At 53.3% G+C, this 26,529-nt stretch overlaps 13 protein-coding genes across 13 annotated transcripts; 5 read left to right on the top strand and 8 right to left on the bottom strand.

Annotated features, from left to right (window-relative positions):
- Positions 1-347: 347 nt before the first annotated feature.
- On the bottom strand, positions 348-4,514 carry sec31 (putative protein transport protein (SEC31); the record flags this gene model as incomplete). Its single annotated transcript, XM_058456931.1, has 7 exons — positions 348-392; positions 449-747; positions 802-3,532; positions 3,594-3,680; positions 3,736-4,075; positions 4,132-4,248; positions 4,306-4,514. 7 exons carry the CDS (start codon positions 4,512-4,514, stop codon positions 348-350), a joined length of 3,828 nt encoding a protein of 1,275 aa, XP_058303830.1.
- A 327-nt stretch (positions 4,515-4,841) lies between these two features.
- On the top strand, positions 4,842-5,509 carry N7498_009874 (RNA-binding protein). Its single transcript, XM_058456930.1, has 2 exons — positions 4,842-5,228; positions 5,289-5,509. The coding sequence occupies exons 1-2, from the start codon at positions 4,908-4,910 to the stop codon at positions 5,424-5,426; spliced, it is 459 nt and encodes a 152-aa protein (XP_058303829.1). The 5' UTR covers positions 4,842-4,907; the 3' UTR covers positions 5,427-5,509.
- Positions 5,510-5,687: 178 nt separating this feature from the next.
- N7498_009873 (uncharacterized protein) lies at positions 5,688-6,321 on the bottom strand (the record flags this gene model as incomplete). Its single annotated transcript, XM_058456929.1, has 5 exons — positions 5,688-5,787; positions 5,919-5,931; positions 5,996-6,058; positions 6,175-6,190; positions 6,262-6,321. The coding sequence occupies 5 exons, from the start codon at positions 6,319-6,321 to the stop codon at positions 5,688-5,690; spliced, it is 252 nt and encodes an 83-aa protein (XP_058303828.1).
- A 273-nt stretch (positions 6,322-6,594) lies between these two features.
- On the top strand, positions 6,595-7,237 carry N7498_009872 (cytochrome c oxidase subunit VIb; the record flags this gene model as incomplete). The annotated part of the gene is made up of 6 exons (XM_058456928.1): positions 6,595-6,661; positions 6,744-6,746; positions 6,861-6,891; positions 6,948-7,029; positions 7,086-7,149; positions 7,203-7,237. 6 exons carry the CDS (start codon positions 6,595-6,597, stop codon positions 7,235-7,237), a joined length of 282 nt encoding a protein of 93 aa, XP_058303827.1.
- Positions 7,238-7,930: 693 nt separating this feature from the next.
- On the bottom strand, positions 7,931-9,129 carry N7498_009871 (uncharacterized protein; the record flags this gene model as incomplete). The annotated part of the gene is made up of 4 exons (XM_058456927.1): positions 7,931-8,629; positions 8,727-8,825; positions 8,907-8,911; positions 8,970-9,129. The coding sequence occupies 4 exons, from the start codon at positions 9,127-9,129 to the stop codon at positions 7,931-7,933; spliced, it is 963 nt and encodes a 320-aa protein (XP_058303826.1).
- Positions 9,130-10,394: 1,265 nt separating this feature from the next.
- N7498_009870 (phenylalanine--tRNA ligase) lies at positions 10,395-11,942 on the top strand (the record flags this gene model as incomplete). The annotated part of the gene is made up of 1 exon (XM_058456926.1): positions 10,395-11,942. The coding sequence occupies one exon, from the start codon at positions 10,395-10,397 to the stop codon at positions 11,940-11,942; it is 1,548 nt and encodes a 515-aa protein (XP_058303825.1).
- A 420-nt stretch (positions 11,943-12,362) lies between these two features.
- On the bottom strand, positions 12,363-13,215 carry grpE (mitochondrial nucleotide exchange factor MGE1; the record flags this gene model as incomplete). Its single annotated transcript, XM_058456925.1, has 3 exons — positions 12,363-12,395; positions 12,459-12,884; positions 12,946-13,215. The coding sequence occupies 3 exons, from the start codon at positions 13,213-13,215 to the stop codon at positions 12,363-12,365; spliced, it is 729 nt and encodes a 242-aa protein (XP_058303824.1).
- A 557-nt stretch (positions 13,216-13,772) lies between these two features.
- Positions 13,773-16,097, bottom strand: N7498_009868 (putative G-patch domain protein (TFIP11); the record flags this gene model as incomplete). The annotated part of the gene is made up of 1 exon (XM_058456924.1): positions 13,773-16,097. The coding sequence occupies one exon, from the start codon at positions 16,095-16,097 to the stop codon at positions 13,773-13,775; it is 2,325 nt and encodes a 774-aa protein (XP_058303823.1).
- Positions 16,098-16,267: 170 nt separating this feature from the next.
- sod2 (superoxide dismutase sodB) lies at positions 16,268-17,262 on the top strand. The gene is made up of 4 exons (XM_058456923.1): positions 16,268-16,482; positions 16,563-16,969; positions 17,030-17,097; positions 17,155-17,262. The coding sequence occupies exons 1-4, from the start codon at positions 16,359-16,361 to the stop codon at positions 17,240-17,242; spliced, it is 687 nt and encodes a 228-aa protein (XP_058303822.1). The 5' UTR covers positions 16,268-16,358; the 3' UTR covers positions 17,243-17,262.
- Positions 17,263-17,531: 269 nt separating this feature from the next.
- On the top strand, positions 17,532-18,986 carry N7498_009866 (uncharacterized protein; the record flags this gene model as incomplete). Its single annotated transcript, XM_058456922.1, has 1 exon — positions 17,532-18,986. The coding sequence occupies one exon, from the start codon at positions 17,532-17,534 to the stop codon at positions 18,984-18,986; it is 1,455 nt and encodes a 484-aa protein (XP_058303821.1).
- Positions 18,987-19,605: 619 nt separating this feature from the next.
- Positions 19,606-22,669, bottom strand: N7498_009865 (uncharacterized protein; the record flags this gene model as incomplete). Its single annotated transcript, XM_058456921.1, has 4 exons — positions 19,606-21,939; positions 21,993-22,255; positions 22,317-22,466; positions 22,543-22,669. The coding sequence occupies 4 exons, from the start codon at positions 22,667-22,669 to the stop codon at positions 19,606-19,608; spliced, it is 2,874 nt and encodes a 957-aa protein (XP_058303820.1).
- Positions 22,670-23,972: 1,303 nt separating this feature from the next.
- Positions 23,973-24,782, bottom strand: psf3 (DNA replication protein PSF3; the record flags this gene model as incomplete). The annotated part of the gene is made up of 6 exons (XM_058456920.1): positions 23,973-24,040; positions 24,092-24,200; positions 24,254-24,443; positions 24,496-24,554; positions 24,606-24,674; positions 24,741-24,782. 6 exons carry the CDS (start codon positions 24,780-24,782, stop codon positions 23,973-23,975), a joined length of 537 nt encoding a protein of 178 aa, XP_058303819.1.
- Positions 24,783-25,438: 656 nt separating this feature from the next.
- On the bottom strand, positions 25,439-25,774 carry N7498_009863 (uncharacterized protein; the record flags this gene model as incomplete). The annotated part of the gene is made up of 2 exons (XM_058456919.1): positions 25,439-25,620; positions 25,675-25,774. 2 exons carry the CDS (start codon positions 25,772-25,774, stop codon positions 25,439-25,441), a joined length of 282 nt encoding a protein of 93 aa, XP_058303818.1.
- Positions 25,775-26,529: the final 755 nt, after the last annotated feature.

Raw genomic sequence — 26,529 nt, 5'->3', positions numbered from 1 at the left:
AGGTTCCAAAGTTATCCCGCAGGGGATCCGGGTCTACAAGGTAAATTGCATTAAACATGATCAATCTACTAGTTCATTTCATATGACGTCTATCTGACATTCTAACCCATCCAAGTCCGGGTATCCGTTTTATGAAACATTGGAAAATTTTCTTTTCTCATGACAGTAATTGATCAGACTAGACTCCCAGGGGGAGAACGCAGAAAATGAAATACGCAGGCATTAATAGTAAAATGGACAAGAAGAACCAAGATCTAGGACGTTATTTTGGGGCCTCAATCAATCTTCAGCCCGATCCAAGCTATCAAGCACCATCGAAGCATGGAGTCCTAGCTGATTGAAGAGCTTCACGGAGTAGCTTTGCTCATGCTAATCAGACGCTTGACACCCACCTGTTACCAGAAGAGTCAGTATTGATGTTAACAGAGTAACGGACAAAAGAACTCACCATCCAGTTACCACACTCGTCAAGTCGGTTGGTCATGATGTCAACGTGGATATTGCGGGCCGTCTCATAGTCGCGGTTTTGAATTGCACGGGACAGGTTGGTCATGTCCTCGATGGTGTTGGGCTTGAGTAGGTCCTCGTTGTTGAGGTGGTCAAAGAGGATGCTCAAGCGGCGCTCGGCATCATCAACCTGGGCCTTGAAGGAGCTCGGGGCCCGACCCTTGACCCGCTCCATATCAGTTGAGAGGATCTCGAAGATCGGCATGGCATTGGCAGGGATGTGAGAGCGGTCACCGGGTGCTAGGATATGTCAGCGATTCTATTTATTTGGCCATGGAAACAAAGGCAACTCACGGTACTTGGGGGTTGAGGGGGGAGGTGCCCGCTGAGACTGCGCCGTGGGCGGACGAGATCCCTGTTGCGGAGGCCCCTGGGGCGGAGGCGGGACTTGGGCGGCCATGGGAGGGGGCTGAACGGCAGCACCGGGGCCAGGCGCATATGGGTTGGCCGCTGGTGGCTGACTTGCTTGTTGACGGGCATACGGCGACGGAGCACCCTGAGGAGGAGGTGCCACCGGGGCGCGAGTTTGCATTTGCGGGCTTGAAGCCTGAGCAGCTGGGTTAGGCGCGTACCGGTTGGTGGGCGGAGGCATGCTGGGCGGGGCATTGTACGGCGATGGGCCCCTGGGGATTGAAGCCGTAGGAGGAGCCATACCCGACGCCATTGGCGGGGACTGGGGAAGGGAGGCGTACGGGTTGACAGGCGGCGGTGGGGACGGTCCAGGGGCCATGCTCGATGTCAAGGGCGATGTCACGCGCGGGGGAAGAGTTCCAGCCTTAGGAGGGGGAGGAACAGACGGTGCCCGCTGAGGCGGTCCTGGAGGCGGAGGGCCTTGGGCCAGGGGAGGTGACTGGTTAGGGAACGGAGAGCTGATGGCCGCGGTAGCGGCAGGGGTGCTACGGCGCGATGTGGGAGCCTTGGCGAAGCCCTCGGGAAGATCGTTCCACGCAGGAAGACCAGTGGCAGTGGTATAAGTGGTTATATTGGTGGCCGGCGATTGGGTGCCGGCACGCGGAGGAGGAGGTACACCACCGGGTGCGGCCGGTCCACCAAACGGAGTCGATGGACCGTAGGCCGGTTGCCTCATGGTTTGAGTCGGTTGGTATCCGGCATTGGGCTGGTAGCCAGCACCACCAGCGGCAATCGAGGCGTAAGGGTTGGGGGGCTGAGAGGGCGCGGCAGCCGGGGGACCATACGGGTTCACAGGCGGTTGGGGAGCAACAGCATGGGTGGGAGATGCGTAGGCGCTTGGCGCAGGAACCGCAGGAGCTGCCGGGGTGAAGGTTTGCTGCGGCTGGTAAAGGCTGGGCTGAGTGGGGAGAGGCTTGAAGCCGCCAGTCCTTGCGGTGGCCGCGGCCTGCGCCTTCTGAGGAGCCTGTCTCATGGCGAACTTGATGCGGTTGCGAGCCACCTCAGCCTCGGGATGCTTCTCAGGCACAAGATCAAGGTACTTCTGCGCAACTTGAAGGCGGCCGTGGGTGGCCACAACGTCGGCATACTCAATATACTTCTCGTACAAGGTGCCGAGGCGCCAGTCCGAATCCTTGGTGCGTTCCGTATCCTGGAACTTCGTGACTTGGCGGAAGATAGTAACCTTCTCGATCAGGCCCTGCAAAGCACGAACATGGATGGAAAAGGTCGAGTTGTCCGCATCGGTATCGATTCCTCGTTGCTCATTCTCGCGCAGCTCCTCAACCCAGATAGCCACCACCTTCTCAAGCTTGGAGCCAGCCAAGAAGCAGAATGAGGCATCCTTCCGAGCGGCCTTATCATTAGTGTTGCGAACCTGCTCCTCGAGGCGGTCACCGAGAGCATCACAGAGGTCAGGGAATTCCTTCTCGTCGGCAAAAGTGCACAGTGCAGCCATCACCTCCTTCCAGTTCGAAAGGTCGGCGTTGTGCACCACATCCCAAAGGTTTTTGCCCACGATGGAGGCGAGCAGTCGCATGTAGTTGGGTCCACCAGCCTGCTTGGAGAAGTAATACTCCTGTGCCTTCTCGATGCACTTCTGACCACCACAGATGGCGATCATGAAAGCATCAGATAAGCGGTCCTCCTGCAGAGCCACGTCGAGGGCCTTCTCAAACTCTCCGAGAAGCAAAGCCCGGGTGATCTTCTGCTCCGCCTCACTTTCCGAACCGTTGAAGATCTGGAAAGGATTGTTGGTCTGAGCACCCTTCGACGCAGCCAGCTCGGACAGGAAATTGTCACTGTCGGGGTTTGCATCGAACATGGATTGCAGGCGCTTGTGCTTTTTGGCATTTGACTTGGGCTTCTCGGTCGACTCGCTGGTCTCCTCGTCATCCTTCTTGTCCAAACCAAGCTTCGATAAGCTGTCAGCGGCCTCATCAGCCGAGTCCTGGAAGCCAAGGTACTCCACCAGGCCCTTGCGGGGGTTGTCAGAAAGCAGAGCTTGCATGACCTTCCACTCAGCCTTCTCTTCCTCGCTGGAAGCGCTAGCCGCCCGAGTCTCACAAAGGCTGCGGAGGTCACCTTCCTTCAGAGCATTCTCAAAGTTCTCGGTAGCATTGCCAACGCTCGCATCAACTTCGAAGGGTGTAATTTTGACTTTCGATGAGCGAGAGTCCTTCTCAGAGGCACCAAAGGAGACAACGCGACCACCAAAGCCGAAAGAGGCACCGCAGGGACGCTCGAGCCAGCGTGGAGGCTTCGGGAGGGAGAACTTGGAGACTTGGGGTTGTGTCTGGGCCTTAGCGAAGAAGTCCTCACCGTCAAGGGACTGGTTCTGGTCGGCAATGGCCTGCGCATCGTCGGTCTTGGTGTTTTGGAGGGTCTGGACCGAGATCTTTCCGTCGAACGATGCGGTAGCGAAGAAGTTGGGGTTGTGCGGGTTCCAGCGAGTCTGGAAAGTCCAGTTGGTGACAACGGGGAATTCGCCATAGGGGGTACCGATTTGCGGGTTCCAGCAAATATTGCGGTTGTCTTTACCGGAGGACAGCAGGAGATCGGGGTCGTGCTCGCACCATGCAAGCGAGAGCACTCCGGATTCATGGCCCTTGAGAGTCTATATTGAAACATGTCAGTTTCTCCGCACGCCATATCAAGATAGAAATGGTTCAGCTTACCCGCTCCGGAGCGTGCGAGTTTCGCAAGTCCCAGACATAGATCATGGGGTCCGACTCGAGGGGAGTAGCGGTGACCAGCTTGGTGGGCTATTCACAAGTTATCAGCAATGTGTTACGACCAGTTGTTCATATGATATCCTACCTTCTCGGGGTCCCAGGCAACTGCGCTGACAGCTTTGCGGCCCATGTTGTTGAGGGTCAGGCTCTCCTTCTTAGTCTTGACATCCCAAACGGTCACGAAGCCGGCACTGCTACCGGTTACCAGAATGTGAGCAACCTTCTTGTTCCAGTCCAAGCATTCAATATCATCTGTGCGAGCCGCATTGGTTCCCAATCGGAAAGGATTCTCGATATTGTTCAGGTCTGAAATGTAGAGCTCGCCCTTCGCACCTCCAGTTGCCAGGAGGTTGGAGTGTTTGGGGTTGAATTGGAGGGACTTGATAGCGCCGGAGTGCTTCGAGGTTCTCGAGATCAACGAATCACTAAAATCAATCAGCCATTGAACCTGGTGATATTGCAGAGGTGGAATCCCGCGCACCTGGAGTTGGCAAGCAGCTTATCGGCGTTCCACAGATCCAACGAGCCATTCTCCAAACCACCAGCAATAACACCACGTTTCGTATCATCATACTCGGTCCAAGCCAAGTCATTGAAGCTAAGCACATCCGTCAGTACGATCGGTCATCATGGAGGTTCGTGATCGGTATCCTACCCAGAGTCGGTGTCAAGCTTAGCTATAGGCTGTAGCTCCTCACTAGCGTCCTGGCGATCCAAGCCCAAATCCCACAGTTCAAGACATGTCTTGTTGGAGAAATCGACGTCGACGGCACCTGCGCGTGTTCCGGTGGCGATCAATGGCGATGCAGCCCCAGGAGACCAGGCGAAGGTGGCCGTCCTTGGGATCTCCCTCAGACGGACCATGATGGAGAGAAGGGGTATATGGAAAGGGAATGGAAGCCAGTCAAGGCACGGGTCTAAAAAATCACAATCAGATCCCACCCCAGTACAAGAAATTGACAATGGGGGGCATGTAGCTCAGAGTAAACCAAGTGGCCTCCTGGAGTTGGAGGGACCGGGGAACACGCGCTAAACTCAATCGGGGACTCGCCAAAACACCCCCGAGGCTTGTCGCACGTGATATCAGTTTCTCTTCTTCGAGCAGAGCTGCGGACAAGCAACAATCCACGTGCAGAACACGTTTGTCCTTCCTTCCACGAGCTGAACATATCCGGATCCGTCATATATTTGCGTTTGGTTGAATTTGCGACAGTTTCCAATCTGATTCGAGCTCGGCTTTACAGCAAAGTCCCCACCATGAGTGAAAGCACACGGCTCAAGAGCACGGTCTACGTGGGCGGCCTAGACCAGGGCGTGACGACCCAGACTTTGGCAGAGGCATTCGTTCCATTCGGCGAAGTGGTCGACATTTCTCTCCCCAAGCCAGACGCACCCAACTCCTCTGACGTCCACCGCGGCTTTGGGTACGTGGAGTTCGATCTGCCGCAGGATGCCAAAGAAGCCATCGACAATATGGACGGCAGCGAGCTCTATGGACGCACCATCAAGGTTGCAGCCGCCAAACCACAGAAGGACGCCAACGAGGGATTGGGCAGCAAGACCGCAATCTGGGAGCAGGTACGTGTGAATTACATCTTGAATTAATCGCATTGCGACTAACTGGATATCGCATTACAGGAGGGCTATCTGGCCAAGTATGCAGTCAGTGATGAGGACCGACAAGCCGCCGAAGAGGCTCAGGCCGAGAGCAGCCGCCCGCAAGACCCGATGCAGGGGTTGGAACAGCTCGACGTTGCCGGCCCGAAGCCCGAATAATGTACACTACTATGATGGCTACGATAATAATGAAAGACCACGAATACATCCTTTTTTCCGGAATACACCATCAAAATTCAGCCAACTAGACAAGCCGGACTATGTACACTCTGTGGTACCGGACACGTCTTTTTTCCTGATGCGCTCAATTGCATTTTCTCTAGGCTTCCAATCTGTCTGAAACAATACAGGCAGCAAGAACTCAAATGAGAAACTTGGAATCGCATTATCGGAGCTTAAAGAAACAAAAAGATGGTACATTTAGTGGTCGCGGCTCTCGGGGCTGTTGCGGTAGAGACGGAGAGTCTTGTCGGTCATGAGCTTCTTGCCGCTTGCGTAGATAGCGGCACCGAGGGCGACACTGCAAGGAATGGGTCAGCATGGGGGAACGGGAAATGCTCGATTCTAGGCGCATGGGGGTGGAGAGATGGAGAAATCTCGTGCATGTGATGCGCGGGTTCAATCGGGGTATCATATCAGATGAAAACGTACCCAAGGACGATGCCTGAATATCAGAGAATAGTTAGATATTGCTTCTTTTGCGTAGGTTTTCTTGGTAGAGAACATACCGAGAGGGATCAACTCCGGGGGAACCTTGCGGAGCATGCGCAGGCGCTGCGAGATGGTGTGGGCTGTGGAACAACACGTTAGTTATAATGGCTCTCTCTATATCTCTTCACATTCTCTCCGCCAGGCCAGGCGAATCAATGGCTCGTAGAAGGTGGTGGTGATCAAGGGGGAGTCGTACCGCTGTGAGCCTCCTTCTGCATGGGAATTAGCCTTAACCGAACCCGATCGTATGATCACACCCGAGAAAGGGTCTTTGAGAACTTACAGGGGCGGGGCTGTAGAAAGCCCGCGAGGGCTGCATCCGGAAGACGCGGGTGGGATACATGGTGGTGGATGGAGGGGAGTTGGATGGTGGAGAAGAGAAAGGAAGACGAGAACCGAGAACTTGAGGTTAGCTGTCCCAGAGCGGGCTGTGACTGGTTCGGGTGGTTTTGGGAAAAGCAGCGACGCTCAGTGGCTCTCGCTTGACCGCCCGCGGTCACGCCCGGCTCTTCACAGCTTCGATCACCCAACGTCTCATCTTTACCTCTCGCCTGACCTCTCCCCTCCTACCATTGCCATTGCCTTTCTGTGTTCTTTCTGAGTACACAACGCCAAAATGGGTGCTATTCCGGACGTTGACCCCGACGAGCCCGTCGAGACCAAGCCCTTCAAGTTCGTTACTGGTACGTCTGCCCACTCCCCCTCCCGTGAAAACGAGGGCCATTTCCCCAATTCCCCTCGAGTCAATTGCTAACTATGCCATAGCTGGTGCGTATACCTTTGATTTTCTCGCCATGTGATTTCCTGTCGGGATATCTTGGATAGGTGTCTACCGACCGGCTCGGACAGTGCGAAGTTAACATTTTCCGATCGCGATCGCAGGCTACGATGCTCGTTTCCCCCAGCAGAACCAGTACGCGACCCCGTTCAATATCCCTCTAGCACCACATCTAACATCTGCGCCCCCAGGACCAAGCACTGCTGGCAGAACTATGTCGACTACTACAAGTGTGTCGAGGCCAAGGGTGATGACTTCCGCCCCTGCAAGCAGGTACTTTCGACCTTCCATACCCAATCCGACTGCGACAGACTCTAATCTACCTCCAGTTCTACCACGCTTTCCGCTCCCTCTGCCCCAAGGCCTGGACCGACCGCTGGGACGGCCAGCGCGGTAAGTATTCATCCCCTGGCAAATTTGACCTGCCCATGCTAATTGAATCACAGAGGCCGGCAACTTCCCCGCTCACCTTGACCGGTAAATAACCAGCTGTTGCTTCGTGTTGGTTAATTGGGCTATATCAAATTTTGTGTATTGACAAATCTTCCAATGTACTCTACCTGGTCATGCGGGGATGCATTTCCTTTCTTCCTGGATGTAATCCGATCACTCGGAGGAGGGGCGTCTATAAACCTGCCATTCTGCTAAGAAACGTGTTCGATTAGCTGATGCTCTCCTGTCGTAAGGTAAACTCCAAGTAGGGAGAAGTTTCGGTGCAGGGACCGGGTCAACTGGTAGTTATCCTTCTACTCTCCGTGCCCTGGCGAGGCGTAATATACGAGGTCAGGTCCAGGAGGGCGAAGAGCAATTCTATGCATGGTCTACTGAATGAATGATGCTCCTCGCGGAAAACGATTTGAATGCGATTCAAGGTGTATCTATGTCTATATGGATCCAATCTCCCCGAGCTGCCATCTAATGCATCTTGTACACGGTGGTCCCGGCCAGGCTGCTGTGTTCCTGGCCATGAATCACCAAACTGCTCAACAGTAATGAAAGTGTAAGATATGTACAAGCTAAAATGCTTGTGTTCCACATGTGCTCCGCCCGAAAGGTCAGAAAGAGGGAGCGGGGGTCATGATGTACGGGGAATAGGTCGTATCAAAAGTGCAGAAAGATATCAAGAGGTTGTGACAGGAAGAAAGAAAAGTGCGCAAACCTCTACAACGTCAATCTAGATGCCCTTCAACTTCCGGTAAAGTTTCTTGTGCTCCTCGAGGAAAAGGAACGTGGCAATGGTATGAGGACCCAGACGAATAAAGCTAGGGACCCAGCCGCGGAACGTCCACGCCAGACCTTCCTTGCGGCAGATGTCACGGAGCAGGCTAACAATGCTCTGGCCGTGGCCTTCAGCGTGGGAGGCAGTCATGACGCGAGTCTTGATTACGTCAACGGGACTGCAGACAGTAGTAGCGACGAAACCAGCCATGAACGAGGCAGTAAAGTGCGTGCCCATGTTATCGCCCATACCGGCCTTGTCCATGCATATTTTCTTGAAGGTATCGTAAGAGGCCAATTGCGAGGCAGTCATGAGGATTGCGCGAGTGGAATTCGGCCACACACCACGGAAGAGCGAGCTGAATCCTTCGGTCCGGGTCATCTCAGCCAAGCCGTGGAAGGCATGGCGGTAGTTTCGGCGCTGCGCCGGGGGCAGGGCTGCGTCGGACTGCATGCGCACGTTGAGCACGTCGGCCGGGTTCCCGACAACACCGCCGATGAAGCCGGCGGTACATGACATGCCGAGGAGAGTAAAGACGCCGGGCGAGGAAGAGGGGGAGTTCGGGGAGGGTGTGGCGAAGTGGGATTTTAATTCTTCATAGATGCCGAATCGTGTTGTGGAATAGGTCATCTGACGCAGCATGGCAGCAGAGAGCTATATGTCCAAACCAATCGCGGTATCGTCAGCCAAAAAAAAGTTTCTTATGCAGGGTGATCATCGCTCATCGGCGTGGATTGGGCGCTGCACATACACCATTGTATAAGGCGAAGAATCCATTATATCTGACGATATGTCCAAACGTGCCCACCATAGTCTTCGGGGCATCGGGTGCGCGTGTTTGTAACCGGACCTAGAATGCGACGAGCGCATATATCAGCAATCGAGTTGGTTGGGGCGCAGAGCGCTCGAACATGTCGGAGCCGGAAAGTACCTTGACTGCAGAGGCCGAGTTAGCACACAGTCACATACACAAGCGCATCGCAAGAGCACATACCCAAGTCTAACGGATGCGTCACGCCCGCCGCAAGGCATGAAGCCGAACCTCCAAACCAAAACGGATAATGCACCTTGGTCGATTTGCTCTGTGCAGGCGTCGACACCGGCGCTACCCGCGAATGGGCCGGAGCCTCGAGTAATTTGCCACTATCAGCCATCTTGTTCGAGTGAAACAAGGGCGCTCGATAGCGAGGGCGGGGAAGAGGGGAGAGTTGTTGCTAGGAAGTCCGGCTCTGGATCATTTTTTTCAAGTTGGCGCTGAACCGTGAATTTTGACGTAATTTTGGGCAACGCTAAATACGGAGACAAATCAGGCCGCCGATGCTCCGCTCGGCCGCCCCGACCGACGGCGCATCTCGGCCAATTGTTCTTCGTTCCTTGATGGGTCCTGGCGCCGCCGCCCAATCAAACTCTCGGTTTTCCCTATACCCGACCATATACAGCCTGTAAGGGACGTACGGCCCTTGCCCTGGGTTCCAGTCTTGATGAACTACTCGCGTTGTCTTCGGAGGTTGAAGTAGACCCCGAGGGAATCTCTCGGTGATCGGATCGACGATATACCCGCGGGGTTTTGACGGTAGTCAAGTGGAAATTCGGCGGCACGTATGCGGGTATTCGGTAGAATCTCGGAGGTTAGCGGCGGGATAGGGTTTACCGAGGGTCGAGGGGCTTCATGGTTTTGCCCCCTCTATATCACGGAAGTAAATCAGATAAGACGGCCTAGGAGGGATCTACTATGACTGTTGGCGTTTTCGTCTATCTGTGATTTATCGATCTTTACTCTCTTCAATGTCAAAGAGCGTTATCTCTATAGACTGGTGATGTGGAGGGGTCAAGATGCAAGCTGTGGATCTTGGAAGACATCAAGTTGAGCAACTTTGTCTTCCGAGGCTTGTTATGCAACGTGAGCATTACTTGGACATTGCCATACCTGACGTCTAGCTTCGAAGCTTAGCCAGGTACCTCGCATAGGTAGAGTAAAGCACCTCCCTTCGTACATAATGCGGGTGGTGGTAAATAGCCAATCGTTGTGAATCAGACTTTCTAGTGATTCCAGTAATAAGCAAAAAGCGAAGGCTATAATACGGATGGCATTCAATGCTTTTTCAACAGACGTTGAATATGTTATGGGAATGCCGATATAATAGGAACCTCTGGACTGCTCGTGCTTCCTCGGATTACCTGAGCTTGCTAGAGGCTGAAAATTCACAGAGTGACTTATTTAACACATAATTCAAGAAGAAGCTTTTTTTTCCATGAAATTGGTCACGAAGACAAGACCCTGTTTCCTGGCAAACGTCCGGCATTGAACCGCGGCCTTCAGCGTGTACTTCGGCGACTCATTTCCCCGGCCCCGAGGTGTTTTTGAGATGCCGCAATTCGCAGCGCCGGCTTTCAATTGACAGCCACTCATTCGTCAGCAATGCGGCTGTTAGCTACCGGAAGAGCCCTACGTGCTAGCAGTGGTCGGTGGTCCATTGCTGCGACTCGCCCTATAATCCCTACCCCCCGATTGCATGCACTTCGCGAGTCCATCCCGGCGGTCACTCGGAACTGGAGCTCGACTGCAGCTCTCCGCACCGCTGATCAGAACCCCAGCGCTAGCTCACCGGGCGCAAAGTCCAATCTGAAGATCGAGGGCGACGCCTATCGCACCGACCAATGGACCAACACCCCCGACACAATCCTATCCCATGTCGGACGACGACTCTACCTCGACGAGAACCACCCTCTCGCCATTACTCGTAAACTCATCGAGAGCCAATTCCCCTCCCCCGTCTTCGGCAACTACTCTGAGAAGAACCCCGTCGTCACAACCACACAAAATTTCGATGTCCTGGGCTTCCCGCCGGACCACCCGGGTCGCTCTCGCACCGATACTTACTACATTAACGACAAGACGGTGCTCCGCACACATACGAGCGCACACCAACAAGCGTATTTCCAGCAGATCAACCGGAATGAGCGGGTCCGCCCAGAGGAAGTCGGATACACAGTGATCGCCGATGTCTACCGACGTGATGCCATTGACCGTAGCCACTACCCGGTCTTTCATCAGATGGAGGGCGCAATGCTCTGGAAGCGACCGGACAGCAATCCTCTTGCGCATTCTGCAGAGACCGCTGCCAAAATTAAGGCTGATGTGGAATTGATTCCGCGCCATGACGTCCCCGTCGAGGATCCCAATCCGACCCTTCACCCCCAGCGGAACCCATTGCAGACGGAGCACCATACCGAGGAGGAGGTTGAAGCTATTGCGGAGCATCTCAAGAGGTCTCTCGAGCGGATGGTCATCAAGGTTTTCACGGAGGGTAGCAAAGCCGCGGCAGCCAGCTCTGGGAGCGAGATCGATTCGGAGCCTCTGAAGGTTCGGTGGGTCGAGGCGTACTTCCCCTTCACCAGCCCGTCATGGGAACTCGAGGTTTTCTGGCAGGGCGACTGGCTAGAGATTCTCGGGTGCGGTGTCATCAAGCAGGACCTCCTCAATAACTCCGATGTATCCAACCGCGTCGGCTGGGCCTTTGGTCTGGGCATCGAGCGCATCGCCATGCTCCTCTTCAACATTCCTGATATTCGACTCTTCTGGTCTCGCGACGAGCGCTTCCTGTCCCAGTTCCGTGCCGGTGAGATCACGCGCTTCAAGCCGTTCTCCAAGCACCCTGCATCCTACAAGGATGTTGCCTTCTGGCTGCCTCCCTCTGCTGTGACTGGTGGCAGCAGTGCTGCTGGCGGCGCGGTGCCTTTCCACGAGAATGATGTGATGGAGATTGTCCGCGGAATCGGTGGTGATCTTGTCGAAGACGTTACTCTGATTGATGAGTTCACACACCCCAAGACTGGGCGCAAGAGCATGTGCTACCGCATCAACTACCGTAGTCTGGAGCGCACCTTGACGAACGAGGAAACCAACGAGATGCATAACAAGGTTCGGGAGAAGCTTGTTGGTGACTTTGGAGTGGAGTTGAGGTGATCGAAGAATGATACTGTACTATATAATCTCTACTATACTCCGAACTGTATAAAATAAGGCATTTTCCTACAATGTTTACAAGCATGAAACAAGAATCAGGGACATCCGGAGGCTATCAGCCTCCAACGGGTGTGTATTATACAGAGATGAGGAGAGAGTTATCGGGAGACACAGATTGCGCGAAACAAGTGAAAACACACACCCAACACGAACCCGGACGCCTCCAGTCACATGCAACAAAGATGTATCATACAGATCCAAGAGATAAGCAGACATGAGAAAGAATAGTTTTCCCCGGACCAACAGCCAGCCGCATCCGAGTGCAAATCCCCACCGCGATCATAACGTATGATATATGGTACAGATAGAATGAAAAGAGGAAGGAGGAAAGGCGAAACGTTATAGTGGAGATGAAGAAATCTAGTCGTTCTTGACAACACCGACCTTGGCAGCCTGCAGGGAGAAATAAACGTCAGAAACCAGCCTCAAACAATCAAACTCAGAAGCATAACTTACGCGAAGAACACGTCCGTTCAGTCGGAAGCCCTTGGTCTGGGCGTACATCACATCGCCGTTCTCCATGCCATCGGCCTTGGCCATGAAAGTAGCCTCATGCAGGTTAGGGTCGAACTTCTGCGCCTTGCCGTCAACCTTCTCGCCAGGGTCGAAACGCTCGAGACCGTGCTTCTGGAGAGTGTTCATGAGGATGTTCTCAGTCATCTTGAGACCGGCAACGAGATCGAGCAGAGCCTTGTTCTCCTCAGTCTCAGCGGCTTCGAGCTGGTCCTTGGGCACAGCCAGCAGTGCCCGGTCGAAGTTGTCAATGCTCTCCAGAAGGTCCTTAGCGAAACGCTGGATGGCGAAGTTGCGCGCACCTTCCATGTCACGCTTGGTGCGCTCCTGCAGGTTGCGGAACTCGGCGACGGAGCGGAGGTATTTGTCCTAATGCTAGTCAGTTTTGGGCACGCGACAGTAGAATTGAAGCTTAGAGGGGAAAACATACCTTCAGGTCAATGACCTCTTTCTTCGTCTCCTCGAGCTCCTTCTGGACGGGGTCCTGCTCGGCATTCTCACCCTCGGTCTCCTTGGAAGCTTCCTTCTCGGTGGAGTAGAAGCGGGACATGGGCTGAGGAGCGAATGGCCGGATGGCAGCGGGCAGCTGTTGTTGCAACCGTGTTGCCCGTCGGAGAGCGAGCGGCGCGGATGTGGAGGATGAGGTTGCCAGAACCGACCGGGCGGCCTGGACTTGTCTGATGAGAGTGCGCTGGAACATTGCGAAGGTAAAAAAAATTAGAATTGAGGTATGGTAAGAGTTGACGGGGAACGGTTATTACGATAGCTGATCGGGCAAAATTCATCTAGCAGCCATCACCTGACCGCTTTAGTTGGCAAAACTGCGCCGGTTGCGACCGCTTTCCTTGACGGGTATCTCGATCTATACGGGCATCTATCAAGGAGAGTTATAATCCCCGTTATGAAGCGCGGGCAAAAACAGTGCTCATATGATTATGAGGTAGGGCATATGATAAAGCTTCTAAGGACACTTTGACCCTGGACTTTTCAACATTTGAAGGTCGTTTTTTCTTGGAAATTAGACCGCACTTGGGACAAGTGCAGCTCTTCTTTCGAGCCTTCCGCCCTGTCAGTTCTATCGCGCTTCTTCTCATGAACTTTTCGGCCAGAGTGACACTTCAAGGCCACTTCATGGCCAAAATCATTCGAGTGAAGATGCATGAGATGACGAATTATTAGTGTGGGGTATATATATTAAATAGCACGAAATACATGTCATTGTTTCATTGCCAAGGAGTGGCGGTCGTTGGGTATAAGCTAGCGGCCCTCGGCGCGCTCTACCAACTGGTCGTCCAAGCCCATGGGCTCCCATACTTCCTTGGCCTTCTTGTTTTGTACCATGACGATATCTCCCTGCAAGAAGGCCACCACTCCACCTCTTCCGGTTGCGCTCGCTGTAATGCGGAACAACGGCTGCCCGGTTTGCGGGTGTGCCTCGCGCAACGGCAGCATAATGAGCCCCTGTTCCACACACCAGTTTTCCAGGATGTCTTTGAATGAAATCTCCTCCTCGATGTGTGTTTTCGGCTTTGGTGGGGGAGCTGCTGCTGCTGCCGCCGCTGCCTCGGCCACAGTGTCTTCCCGCGTGGGAATTGTAGCTCGAGCAGTGGCTGGGCGTGGGAGCTCGGCAGCAGCTCGATCTCCTAGCTCTGCTGCGAGGTGCATAGTCTGGATGCCCTTATTCCATTCATTGTCCACCTTGGCAACTTCGTTGATCTCGGTCGGAATCTGTTCTTTCCACCAAGAGAACCAAGTAGCAACTTCCTCGAGGTTGGGATCATTGGTGAGCCAGATGTAAAGAATCTCGTGCCACTTCGGGAAAAAGCCGGAGACAAGCAGCTCGCCCATGACCACGGTTTGGAAATAGCCCTTCCACCGGAAAACATCCTCGAGTGCGGTCAAATCCTGTTCCTGAGGATTCACGATGAAATCTTCACGGAGATGACGCGCCAAGCGCGGTAGCAAGTGGTTGCGTAGACACACATCGAACTCGCTGCCCAGAGCATCTTTCCAGAGGTCCAGGCCATTGATAAGGCCCCTGTGTAGACTCCATGAATCCAACACCACACGGAACTTTCTCTTGGTGTCTGACATGAGACCCGTTGGCTGCTTAGGATTGGTGTGTTTTTCATCCAAGTATTGCAGCCATTGAAACAGCCACCATGGAAACTTTCCATCGTGCTGAGATGGATGTCGTCGGCTGCTTCGGGGCTTCCACTCCTTCAATGCCCCGCTGAGCTTAGGGACAACCAGTTGATCAAGAACATTGGCAAGTACAAATGGAGGGACGATCGCCTTCCAGGAATTAACCAAGGTAGTCGCAGGTGTCGGGTCATAGACATCCCAGTCATTCATAAGGGCTGAACGAACTCGTGGAAGCCAGAGAGTGTATATCATCGTTTCATAGGGCGATGTCGATTGCCGTTGGAACTCTTCATTCTCACTCCGGCGAGCGAGAAGCGGCTGGAGGCGGGTAAGGTTCGACACCAGGAACGTGGGATTCTGCAAAGGCTCCCACTCCTCCATCGCCTGGCGGAATAGCGGGTGCATAGCAGCGACTGCAGCCTCGGCTAGCTTGTAATCATTCATAACGTCCTGATATTGAGTCTTCATGGCTTCAAGCTTGCCAGTCATTTCGTCGAATTTGGCTGCAATACTTTCGTCATGTTCAAAGAGATCCAGCTCTTCCACGGCGGCGATTAGCCCAGTAAGATGATTGACTCGGGTTTGGTAGGCATCTAGCTCTTCCACTACCTGCGCTTCCTCAATCTCGATAAAACGTTTCCTTTCGGTCAAGCCCTTCCATTCGTCTGCAAATGCCTCCAAATCATGTCGAGCACGCCGGGCGATTTTCAATGCTTCTCCTTCGCCCGAACCGACGAATCCCTGCCCTGCCATCAAGCCAGCAGTCGATGTCAAGGTGCGTTGCTCTTTCCCGGTGGCATCAATGAGTGATTTGAGGACATTCGGCACCTCGAGACCTTCCATATCGGTCTCCATCTCATGTGCTGTCCGGAACTGGGGTTTCTTGGGCCGCGGTACCGGGGTGCCTGTTCCACTGCGAGACTCTGTCTTGCGCCCCTCCTTCTTCTTCCGCCGTCTTAGCTTCTCCTCATCGGAGCTGTCGTCGATTGTCTCGCCTCGTCGCGCGGCGTCTCGTCGTTCCTCCTCGCGTGCTTGCTTGGTCTTTTCCCGGACTGCACCCAGACCGGCACCTTGCGGGCGCGCCTGGGCTTCGATCGGTTTGACGATACCCTGCCCGCTAGACCCAAGGCCCTGTCCCTCCTTGTAACCCATCTTCGCCATCATGCGCGCGGCGAATGAGTTGCCCCCGGAGCCCTTCCCTCCACGGGAGGCACCTCCACCGCGAGGTGCTGTAGCATCGCTAGTGCCATTATTCATTTTGTTCCACGGGTTGCGATTGGCGCTGCCCAAACCGCCCATTCTCGGGGGCGATTCGGAGCGGTCTCGCGCTCTGGCGAAACCTCGAAAGCTGGTCGTCGGGCGGTCATCTTCGCTATCGGAACTCATGTCGGCGACCTTGCGCTTCTGGCCGGCATAGGGCGACGATGGCGACTCCATGTCCCCCAGCAGTCACTGTAAAAAAGCGACAACTTCGTAGCTCGCAGCTCGATCGTAAGGTCTTAAAGTCAAAGCTTATGAAATTCACGTGGGGAACCGGGGCGGAACAACCAGCGTCCGAGGCGACGAAAACAAGATGACGTTAGAGCTCGGTTACTTCATAGCTCTCTGAGATTCCGTTCGCCCTTTTTCTTCCCTCTTACTTCATATATTCTCCTCTCTCTCACTTCACCTTTAATCACTTATACCCAAATATTCACAATGGCTGCTCTGTTCTCCAACTCCGCTCGTGTTGCCCTTCGCTCGGGAGCTTCGGCTTCCTCCAAGGCTGGCGCTGCCGGCTTGACTTTTGCCCGCGGCAAGGCTACTCTGCCTGACCTGTCTTGTAAGTACCTTATGTTGGCGCAAAGATCCTGTTTCACTCTATACCCTAGGCGAAGACAAGTAAACTAATCGCAAATCTAGACGACTATGGCGCTCTTGAGCCCTCTATCTCCGGCAAGATCATGGAGCTGCACCACAAGAACCACCACAACACCTATGTCACCAACTACAACAACGCAGTTGAGCAGCTCCAGGAGGCCCAGCAGAAGGGTGACATCTCTGCCCAGATTGCCCTGAAGCCCGCCATCAACTTCAACGGCGGTGGCCACCTTAACCACTCTCTCTTCTGGGAGAACCTGGCTCCCAAGAACGCCGGCGGTGGTGAGGCCCCCTCCGGCTCTCTGGCCAAGGCTATCGACTCCACCTACGGTAACCTCGACGGATTCAAGGGCAAGATGAACGCTGCTCTGGCTGGCATCCAGGGCTCCGGCTGGGCTTGGCTCGTCAAGGACAAGCAGACCGGCCAGATCGCCATTCGCGCCTATGCCGTAAGTCCCGATCTCTACTAGATGAATATGATGATATTTGATAGCTGACACATCATACAGAACCAGGACCCCGTCGTCGGCCAATTCGAGCCTCTCCTTGGTATTGACGCTTGGGAGCACGCCTACTAGTAAGTTGCTCTACCTAAGAATTGTGAGTTTTCTTGGATGCTAACAGTCTCCTTTAGCTTGCAATACCAGAACCGCAAGGCCGAGTACTTCAGTGCTATCTGGGATGTGATCAACTGGAAGGCCGTTGAGAAGCGCTTCTCTTAGAGTGAGGCCTTATATAGGGGGTGCTGCACCCACCAATTGTCTTGTATTGTAACATCTGTCCGATACTTTCAGTCCAGAGAAATTCCCTTTGTTCCAATACCATTTCCTGTTAATCAAAAAGTAAAATGCCAAGTTTCCCAAGCTCACTAGGTTTTAGCCACAATGTGGCTGATCGGTCCGCGACGGCCCGCCGCATCATGTATAATGTAAGCGCGTCACCACGCTCCACGACGATCCTCGAACACAACATTTATCTTGGACCCTGCGCAAATTCCACACCATCGCAACCATGTCAGCAGAGAGCCCCGGCCAAAAGTCAGGACTCAAGTCCTTCTTTTCCAATGCCTTACGTCCCAAGAAATCCCGCCAAACCCTCCGGAAGGGCAGTCGATCGACGACGGACCTGCGGCTTGCCGCTCGTCCCAGCGTCGAAGAATCTCCCCCAATGCCAGACCTAGCGCCCTTGCAAATTCATAGAATGAAATACAAAGCGGCGCACGAGAATCTCGATACCCAATTGGGCGAGCGCCGCGACTACACAGACATGATCCATTCGCTGGGATGCTTGGATGCGGATGATAACTTCGGGCCCGCGGAGATAGAGGACCCGAATCGAGAACCTGGTGAAGGCGATATTGCGAAATTGTCGTCGAGTTTATGGGCCGCTATCGCGTGGTATCTGAACCCGGCCGAGGCCGCTAGTCTGGCTGTGTCCAGTATCACATTGTACCGACGGTTAGGACGACGGTACCTCGCAGCCCTAGAAGCGCCGGAGAACTTCGGATACAAAATGCAGTTTTTAATCCGCATGGACCGCTCTCTACCGCATCATCTGATGTGTTTCCCGTGCGGACGATACCACACGCGCACGCAGGAAGGAAGCGAGCGTCTACGACCAGCACACGTGCTTAACCCGCTGTTCAACTGTCCCGAGGCGACGAACTCACTGAACCCGCAATCTCGAACCCGAATAACTCACGGACGCATGCTCCCGTTCTCTTTCGTGCAACTGGTCATGCGCGCGCACAGATTCGGGCGCGGATACGGTATACCGGTTGACGAGATGGGCCGGCGATGGAATCGAGATAACTGGACGCATAGTTCTCGCTTCCATATCAATGAAGGCCGGCTTTTGATGCGCGTGACAAGCCAAACATTTGCAGCGCCCGGCCTCCCACCTACGGCACAGCGAATGCTCCTATTCTCGCGCGATGACTATTGGCCCTATTTCTCTGCATGCGCACACTGGCGCGACGGGGAGTTGATGCCCATGTGCAAGTGCGCTCTAGGTCATATCCCTGAGCCGCGGAATACGGGCGGGTTACAAGGCATCGAACACAAAGTCAAAGACCGATGGGCTGGTCGAGGGTTCGATCCCAATTCATTGACAACGCTATGTGGATTCTGTCGACCTATGCGTCGCTGCCCGGAGTGTCCGAGCGAGTATCTGATCGAGGTCAAATTGTGTGAAGACAAGTCAGACCCGCGTGGCGGAGTGTTCAGGCAGGCGATCGTGGTGACTCGGTGGACTGATCTGGGTGATGGAACTACCCCGGATTGTTTGGAGTGGGGTGCTATTAATGGGAAGCATAATGATTATGACTCGTTCCATCACTATTCGAAGCGTGGGATTGCGAGCATATTTGAGGCTGCGTTCACGGCTGATACGCTTCCTGGGCAGCGGGTTATTTCGATGAATCCTAAGAAGACGAAGTTGGGTGAACAGGGCGATGATTGGTATTAGGTTGTTGTATTTTGCAGTGCCTTTTGTGCCTGCTCGAACCCAGATTGTTCTAATGTATTATATTATTTTTGTTTCTTTTGCACTTGGCGTTTGGGTGGTCAAAATGGGATTTGGAGTTTGTGGAAATGAGACTGGCTTGGGCTTTAGAAAAATTCGGTTCGTTGGGAGCGCGCACTACAGAGAAAATTCCAGGTGCAATATACGATTGAAGTGGTTGTGGAAGCCAAGCTTGACAAGGCTACTGTGAATCCAATTTGATGAAGGAGTAACACGTTGATCTTCACTTCCCAAATAACCGGCGTTGAAACATCAAACATTGAACCAATTACATCGTTAAATCAAGACATGAAGCCAACCTGAACCAGCAGGAGAAGGCATAAGAAATATGAATGAACCTTCCAACATAATCCTGCGTCAAACCATCAAAAGATGAGGTGGTCCAAACATCGTTAGCTCTCCGCCACCAGTGCAGAGATCTATAAATCAAACAAGGCCGAGGTAACTACCCAACGCCGATGCTGCCTCGAATCCGCAAGGTGGTATACAAAGGAAAAGAGGGTATCATAAAAATACAGGTCATTTTTTGGAGGATTCAAGCCGGCATCGGCATCGGTCCATCTCAGCCTCTCCGAGACCGACGACCCATGTACCTAGGCCGCCGAGCAGTATCATCAGAATCCACAGTCGTCATCGAGCGAGGCCGTGCAGTGGGTGTATCCATGGAGTCCGGGGTAGAAGCACGAGGCATAGAGAACTGGGGAGGCTCCTTCGTGAGGCGCGTGAAATTCCGGTTCTCTTTCTGTGCGACGACTGTGAATGCCTCATCAACAACAGGGATTGAAGGCTCTGAGCGTTTGCCGCCGTGCTTCATCCAGCCGAAAATTCCTAGCGAGCTACGGCGTTTGTGTTCCATACTGTGGGATGTTGGTGGGCGGTCTGAGACTGTGGCGGAATGGGTTGGAAGGCTTGCTTCGCGGGCTGCCATGAGAGATTGGTGGAACGCTCTTGGTGGGGGGTTGTCTTCGAAATCCCCGCATGTGGTAGGAATGTTGGAATAGAAGTCTGCCGAGTTCGCGATGATCTGCGACACAGGGCGATGGGATCCACCACCCGGGTTCCTAGTTTTCGGGATAATGGGGGATGGCGCACCATCTTCATCATCCGCGAAGTCTGGCATCCTTGGCGAAGACTGAAGACGACGAGGACCATTCGAGCGACTGAGGAAGGTAGGGCGGAAGCTGAAGCGTCGGCGTGGCTCCGGACCAGGTTCCACGGGCTCCGGAATAGAAGCAAGTTGCCCCGGGGCAGAGTTCTCAAGAATTTCGAGGGCTTCCATATTGAGAGTTGGGATACCGGGGACTTCAGGCTCGACGGCGAAGGAGTCAACGCTGTCATTGTCGTGGAATGCAGCCTGGCTGATCACATGGCGAGCTGGTTCATCTTGCTGCCGCTCAATCCGAAATGCATGGGCTCTCTCCTTTCGAGACCGGGGAGTCTGCTTTGCGGCTGCAAGCCAGTCCTGTGGTGTCAATGGTGGGGAAGAGTCAAACTCCATCGACTTTTGCTGAGAAACGCGAGCATTTGCGGGAAATTTTTTGATGATTGGTGGAGGAACTGCCTCGTCCACGCTGTTTTGGTGGAGGAGATCGGTAAAGGATTCAAGGGCAGGGTTGTTAGGGCTTCCAGGCCCAAGAAGCTCGCTGGCTTTGGGAGCTACCGTGTTGAACGGATAGATCACGGGTGACTCAGAATTCCTCTCACCAAACCGAGTAGTATCACTGCAGTTGGTCTGCATGCTATCTGTGACGTCGCTACCAGCTCTGCTGCGACGGGTTGTGAGTTCATCAGCAGAACGGTGGCGTTCCAGCCGTGGACCGCTAAATAGCTGATTACGATTCTGTGGGGGGCTCTTCGGCGCTGCGATGCTTCCGTTTGATCCATTGTTAACGGCTGCATATGCAGTGCTCATAGTATCCGGAGTAGGAGGAAGCCTTGCACCTCCGAAAATCGAGGTATCGAGACGTGGGCGACCCCGGGGTTTGCTCGTGAACAAGTCGCCACCGAAAGTTGGAATTGCTGCATTCGAGGCATCGGTCATGGCCCGCTTCTGTCTTCGCTGGATGATAGTCTGCGACTGCATCCAGCTGTCGACATGGTCCTCTTTGTTCTCCGCTGGCCTAGTTTGGGTAACGTAGCTGTCCAGACTGCTCGTGATGGAGACCGCTTTGCGGACAGGGATATCGAGCTTGTCGTAATCCTGCCATTTCGAGGGCGTATCAACCGGGTTCAGCTCACTGGCCTCACTAAGCACGCTTAATCGAGGAGATCCTGGTTCTGTGGCGTCGTTCATCGTGTGGAAGCTCCCCGACTTGGTCAAATCACTCAGAGCCGAGTGTGACTTGTCGTTATCCGGGATATAGAGACTGCGCAGCGCGGCAGTACTCTGATTTTCATCACGCAAAAAGGAAGGCGCCTTGGGGAGCTGCCGCAAGTCCGACGATTCCGGCCTAGCAAGGCGAGATTTCAAAGTGCCGCCTCTCGAGGAGGTTCGTTCGGGGATCTCAAAAGTAGCCTGGGCCTGAGCCTTGGGCGTCGAGGGATTAGGGCCATCGAGCACGAGCCGACTCGGAGACATCTGTGAAGTCCGTCCGCCGAGCTCAAGCTGCTCGATTTTAGATTCCAGCTGACATATGAATTGGACAGCCTCGGTGACCGCTTGGTCTCGCCTGTCCAGTTCCTGACGAAGTTCCTCATTTGACTCCCGCAGACGCCGATTATCCTTTTCAGCCTCGCGAAGCTCCTCTACTTCCTCCTCGAGCTTGTGCATCCGACTCAACTCCTCCTCCATCGACTTCATCCGCTCCAATTTTTTCTCTAGATTCCCCATCTGCTGTGTGCGGTGGAAAACTTCCAACTTGAGATCGAAATTGAGCTTATTCATTTTGGAAACGTACTGCCCAAAGTTAGTTTGTGCTTATCCAATGGTTCTACCGCGGGATGACCCACCTGGTCCATCTCTCGCATCCCCATCTCCTTGGGCTTTCGCAGTCCGGCGGAGAAGGTGTCGCTGACTTTCCGCGCCTTTTCCGAGGCTGTGGAATTGTTGTCTCCCTGTGTGCGGGGCCTTTCAGGAGTTCGCGGGGCATTGTCATCCCCGACTTCGGATTCGGGTCCTCGTGAACCGCGATGCGCGCGTTGTTCCTTCAACATATCTTGCAGGAGAGTCGAAGTAGGGTTCACCAATATGGGAGTACCTTTCTCTGGTGTTTCTAAATTGATGCTCATGATTAGTGTTCCGTTCTGAGCTGGGCTCCTTGGGATAGATCGTACTGTGGCACTGAGGTGGTGTGCTGGCTCCCCCACGCACCGGTGACTGGTCCTGCAGCCATGATCGGTCAGGGCTCATCCGAGGCGGCGTATACATGTTGATTCTGCCCTTGACGCGGGAAAGCGACGGATGCCGAGGGCGACCGGGCTGAGCTGGCGAGAAGCAGGAATATTAGTTTGATCTGAGCACCATGTATAGATCGAACTCAGTTGAGTAGGAACGGCGTACAAGTTGAGCGATTCTTGGAAGGAACACGGGGGCTCGGGGGGCCCTCGGTATGATATACTGGGGCCTGAGAGTGAGGAGGCTTTGCAGCCAAGCTCCGCCTGGCCTTCTCCATTACAGGTACGTCCATGGCGTGCAAATTATGCGCATACTTGACGCAGTGGGGATCAACTGGCGCGCGGTCTGCGTCCGGAGCAATCAGAGTCCAGTGTAAATCGGTAGATTACAGACGAATCCACCACATCGGAAGATTAATCGACGGATGTGCACTCCGCGCGGTCGCAATTGGATGGACGCTAGACAATGTATTGGAAGATCCGGTAACTTTGGAGGATAAAGCGGCTGCAGGAAGCGAGGGATGCGTTGTTGATAAAAAGAGAAGCAATCAAAGACCACTTGATGGAGCTTAGTGGAGCGAGGAAGGTCCAAGGCAGGAAAAGTGAGGTATACGAAGCGAGGGGACATCAGAGAATCAAATTGTGATGAGTCGGTCCCTCATCGTTCGAGGGAAAGAAAGAGGAGAAGTGGGAAAGTCTAAGTGATTTATTGTTGTGCCCTTGGCAGGTCCGGGTGATACCTGGAATGCGCTAAAACGAAGCAATGGAAGATGCGAAGGGAAATCTGAGCATCACATCACAGATTTCACGGATTGCCAGCCTCAGATTATTCGATGATCTGCGTGTGCCTGACATCAATCGAGGCCAATCGGAAGATGGCCGTGGAGCGAGACGGTCTCAGCTTGTCCTTACTTGGTTTCGCTTCGTTTCTTGGGTGCCACCCGCCTGGTCTAACTGCTTTGGATTCAGGGGGTTCATCTTGTCAAATCCCCTTTCTACTGTACATGTACGTCCCCCGCCCTAGCACGGACCTGTGTTTCGAAATACACTTTGATTCCACGCCAAGGGTAGTAACCGTGAGGTTTCTTGTAGGTTGTACACGATTGTCCACCCGCTCCCGTCGCACATCCGATCCAAGATACAGCGAACTCCGTTCATCAGAGCATCCCCACTCGCTTGCAGTAGCTCCCTATAGTCTTATATAGATCGATATCGAACATGAACAATGGCTTGACAGATCGCATGCTCGGACCCGGACATAGCGTCCGCCCGCCCGATTGCCATGCCCGCACTCCACGTCACAAACCCCGAAACGGTAGCGATGAGACCTGTGTAAAGCCTTTCTTGCGCCTTTCTCGGTCCAGAACAGTACTTTTAATCTATGGCTGATATCTGCCACACCGTCGACATAATACAAAGAGCCTTGGATTTATTCTTCTCTATTCTGGGGCTAGAATTTTCCCTTGGCTCACGGTAAACCCCCATGGAGATGTCATTACCATTCGGAATAAAGTTATGCGATAGATCTCATATGGGCTTCTCGAAACCTAGACGAGCTCAGCTCAGCCCGTATTTCCCCACATCATCCACTATAGATCATTTCCTCTTTGCCTCTCCTGACCAAATTCGCATTTCCTTCGCTCGATCGTGAGCAGCACGGAACACTGCGATATGTCAGTTACCACACTCGATAATCCTTCGATTCATGCACATACATTGCCGCTCGGTCTCGTCCAACCCACGAAGGAAATCCACACCATCTCCCACGGCACCGCGCGAGTTATGGGCATGGTCGGCGATTTCTGAAGCCCGTTTCTTGAACGTCTAGGGAGAGGAAATGGTCAGTGGTGGCAGCTTGTGTAGTCATAAAAACCTACATCACTCAACACGTCAACCATGTCTTCTTCTTCGAACAGCTCGAGAATGCGCTCGCTGAGACTGTAAAAATGCGGTGCTAGTGCGCGCAGGTCAACTGTGCGAGGGTCTGCCTTCAGCGCATTCATAACCCGCTCCGACAGTGCCTCGGGCATGTCGAGGGTAACCAGGCGCGAAGTCCCCAGTCGCGCACTTTATTCCCTCGTTAGAATTGGTACACTTGCAGAAACTTTTCACGTCTTACCCGATAGAAAGCATTTCACCCAGCCATAGTGGAAGGTCGATGCGGGTCCCCGCTTTGATCTGGATTTTGTCAAATGCTGAGCACGACGCGCTAGGTTCCGATTATCATACATCTTCTCCTGGGTTGCCTTCTAGGACACCTAGACCCGGGACTTCGAGCTCGAAAGTACAAGGCAATTTCTGGGTTTCGTGGTGTTAGCGCGGAAAGATCCGAACTGAAAGGTCAACCCTCGGGGTGGAGTTCACCTGAGCATCCGTTAGGACAGAATCAATGTCATAGTAGGACATATTGGCACATCGACTCGGTCGCGATCCCGCAGGCCGTTGTCGTTGGGTGTTCCAAGGTATCAATGATATTCGCGGCGCGTCCCAACGGCACGCGTGGTCACGTGATATACACTGGAAAACGATTCCCAGATTGGGCGTTAGTGCCTCGACACCTCGCTTGGGTCTTGACTACTCTTAAATATTGTCGGGCTTCCTATGGCCATTAATGGAGTGCATTCATTAATGTACTTATGTCTCGTTTTTTTTATTTCATCGCCCTGCTCGTGCCAGTCCATGCCAACTCACGAGAACCCAGTTAACCTATTCCTATGGTCAGATATACACTTGGTAGTGATATCGGATCAGGTAGTATGCTCAATCTATCAGACTGTCTGGACTAGGTCTTATACCTAGACGAGTTACTCTTATCACGAGATGGCTGGCTCCTGTAAAGCCCCGTGAGCGGCCATCATCTCCCCGGTAGCTTAAATCATGGGGGTTAAGAGGAGAGCGTTGATTGGAAACAGCGCAAATCATAGCTATTCGTTCTATATTAAAGTTGGTGAGATCACTATACAGGATATCCTCCATAGTCAACAATCAGCTATGTGATTGTGACCCGTGAAAGATGGTCCACTTCCTAGACTATATCGATCCCTTATTTCATAACATCATAATCACTGTCGACCTCCTTCGAAGCCGACACCGGCACCATGGCTTCCTTTCATAGCGTGGTCATAATGCCTAGCGGCAGAAAACTCAGCGTTATCGATTTCAGCCTGACTGGGACGGTGATGCGGCTTCTCATCGCCCTCACTGTGATGGTCAAAGAGGTGATGGTGATGGTGGGTACTGTTGTCTATTGTCTTGCATTAGCAAATCGAATTATGCAAATCGAAGGCTAAAGACATACTGGCTTTATCATCAACGTACGAGTCACGCTGAGGTGACTCATGCGACGCCTGTTCAGAATATTTTCCTGAGTTGTGGTGGTGGTGTAGGATACTCGACATGGTTGTAGGTGGTGTTTGACAGCAGAGTTTGAAACTGGAGGGTCTCAAGCAGATTCTGAGGTTGAGGCCAACAGAGAATTTTCGCAAAGGGATCTTTATAAGTCCCCCAGAAGGATTATGACGTAAGATGGCCCGATTGCTGGCGAAGCTTTCTCGGCCACCCTAGTGCATCCCCGTCTTATCGGACCGGGGATGATTGTGGAGTGGCGGCATCCCGAACCGGTTGATGATATACTGGGTCGTCCCCAATCTTAAGATCTATTAGACAAGGACATGGGTTACATTAAAATTTTTCATGGCGACAGGTACATGGTGACTGTTAAGTTCCACATTGGATAGGAAGAGGCGGATTATTACATCATAGCATCGGGAGGTGGAGACGGTGGTCGGGAAGTCAGGTTCTGGTACTCCGAAGACTCCAAGAACATGGACAAGTCACACCATCCCGGTAAATATTACTGAGGCAAACCTATGGCTTTATTGAGAAAGTTGTTCATGAACCAATAGTTACTTTGTACTTCCCAGGCACGTTTCTGGTGTCCTTTATTGGTGGTGGCTTTGCTGGATGCATGTACGAGCTACCCTAGCTAAGTATTATCGTCAAAGAATGAGATGATGTGAGAAACCTGAACAATGGAGAATATTGGAGCAGGGATAGAATTAAAATAAGCCCAGGTGTAGTATGAACCCTAGTGTATTGCTTGCTCCTTTCGGCATGCGCCCAATGCAGGATATCAATGCTGAACTTCCTCTCT

Source organism: Penicillium cinerascens (assembly GCF_028974065.1).
Source record: "Penicillium cinerascens strain IBT 15544 chromosome Unknown scaffold_4_segment0_segment1, whole genome shotgun sequence".
NCBI lineage: Eukaryota > Fungi > Ascomycota > Eurotiomycetes > Eurotiales > Aspergillaceae > Penicillium > Penicillium cinerascens.
This window is presented reverse-complemented; position numbering and strand designations above follow the sequence as displayed.

Coding starts and splice junctions, on each gene's coding strand:
- sod2 (XM_058456923.1), top strand. CDS start 16,359: ATGGCTGCTCTGTTCTCCAACTCCGCTCGTGTTGCCCTTCGCTCGGGA. Junction 16,970..17,029: donor TCGCCATTCGCGCCTATGCC/GTAAGTCCCGAT, acceptor CACATCATACAG/AACCAGGACCCCGTCGTCGG. Junction 17,098..17,154: donor GCTTGGGAGCACGCCTACTA/GTAAGTTGCTCT, acceptor AGTCTCCTTTAG/CTTGCAATACCAGAACCGCA.
- N7498_009874 (XM_058456930.1), top strand. CDS start 4,908: ATGAGTGAAAGCACACGGCTCAAGAGCACGGTCTACGTGGGCGGCCTA. Junction 5,229..5,288: donor AGACCGCAATCTGGGAGCAG/GTACGTGTGAAT, acceptor ATCGCATTACAG/GAGGGCTATCTGGCCAAGTA.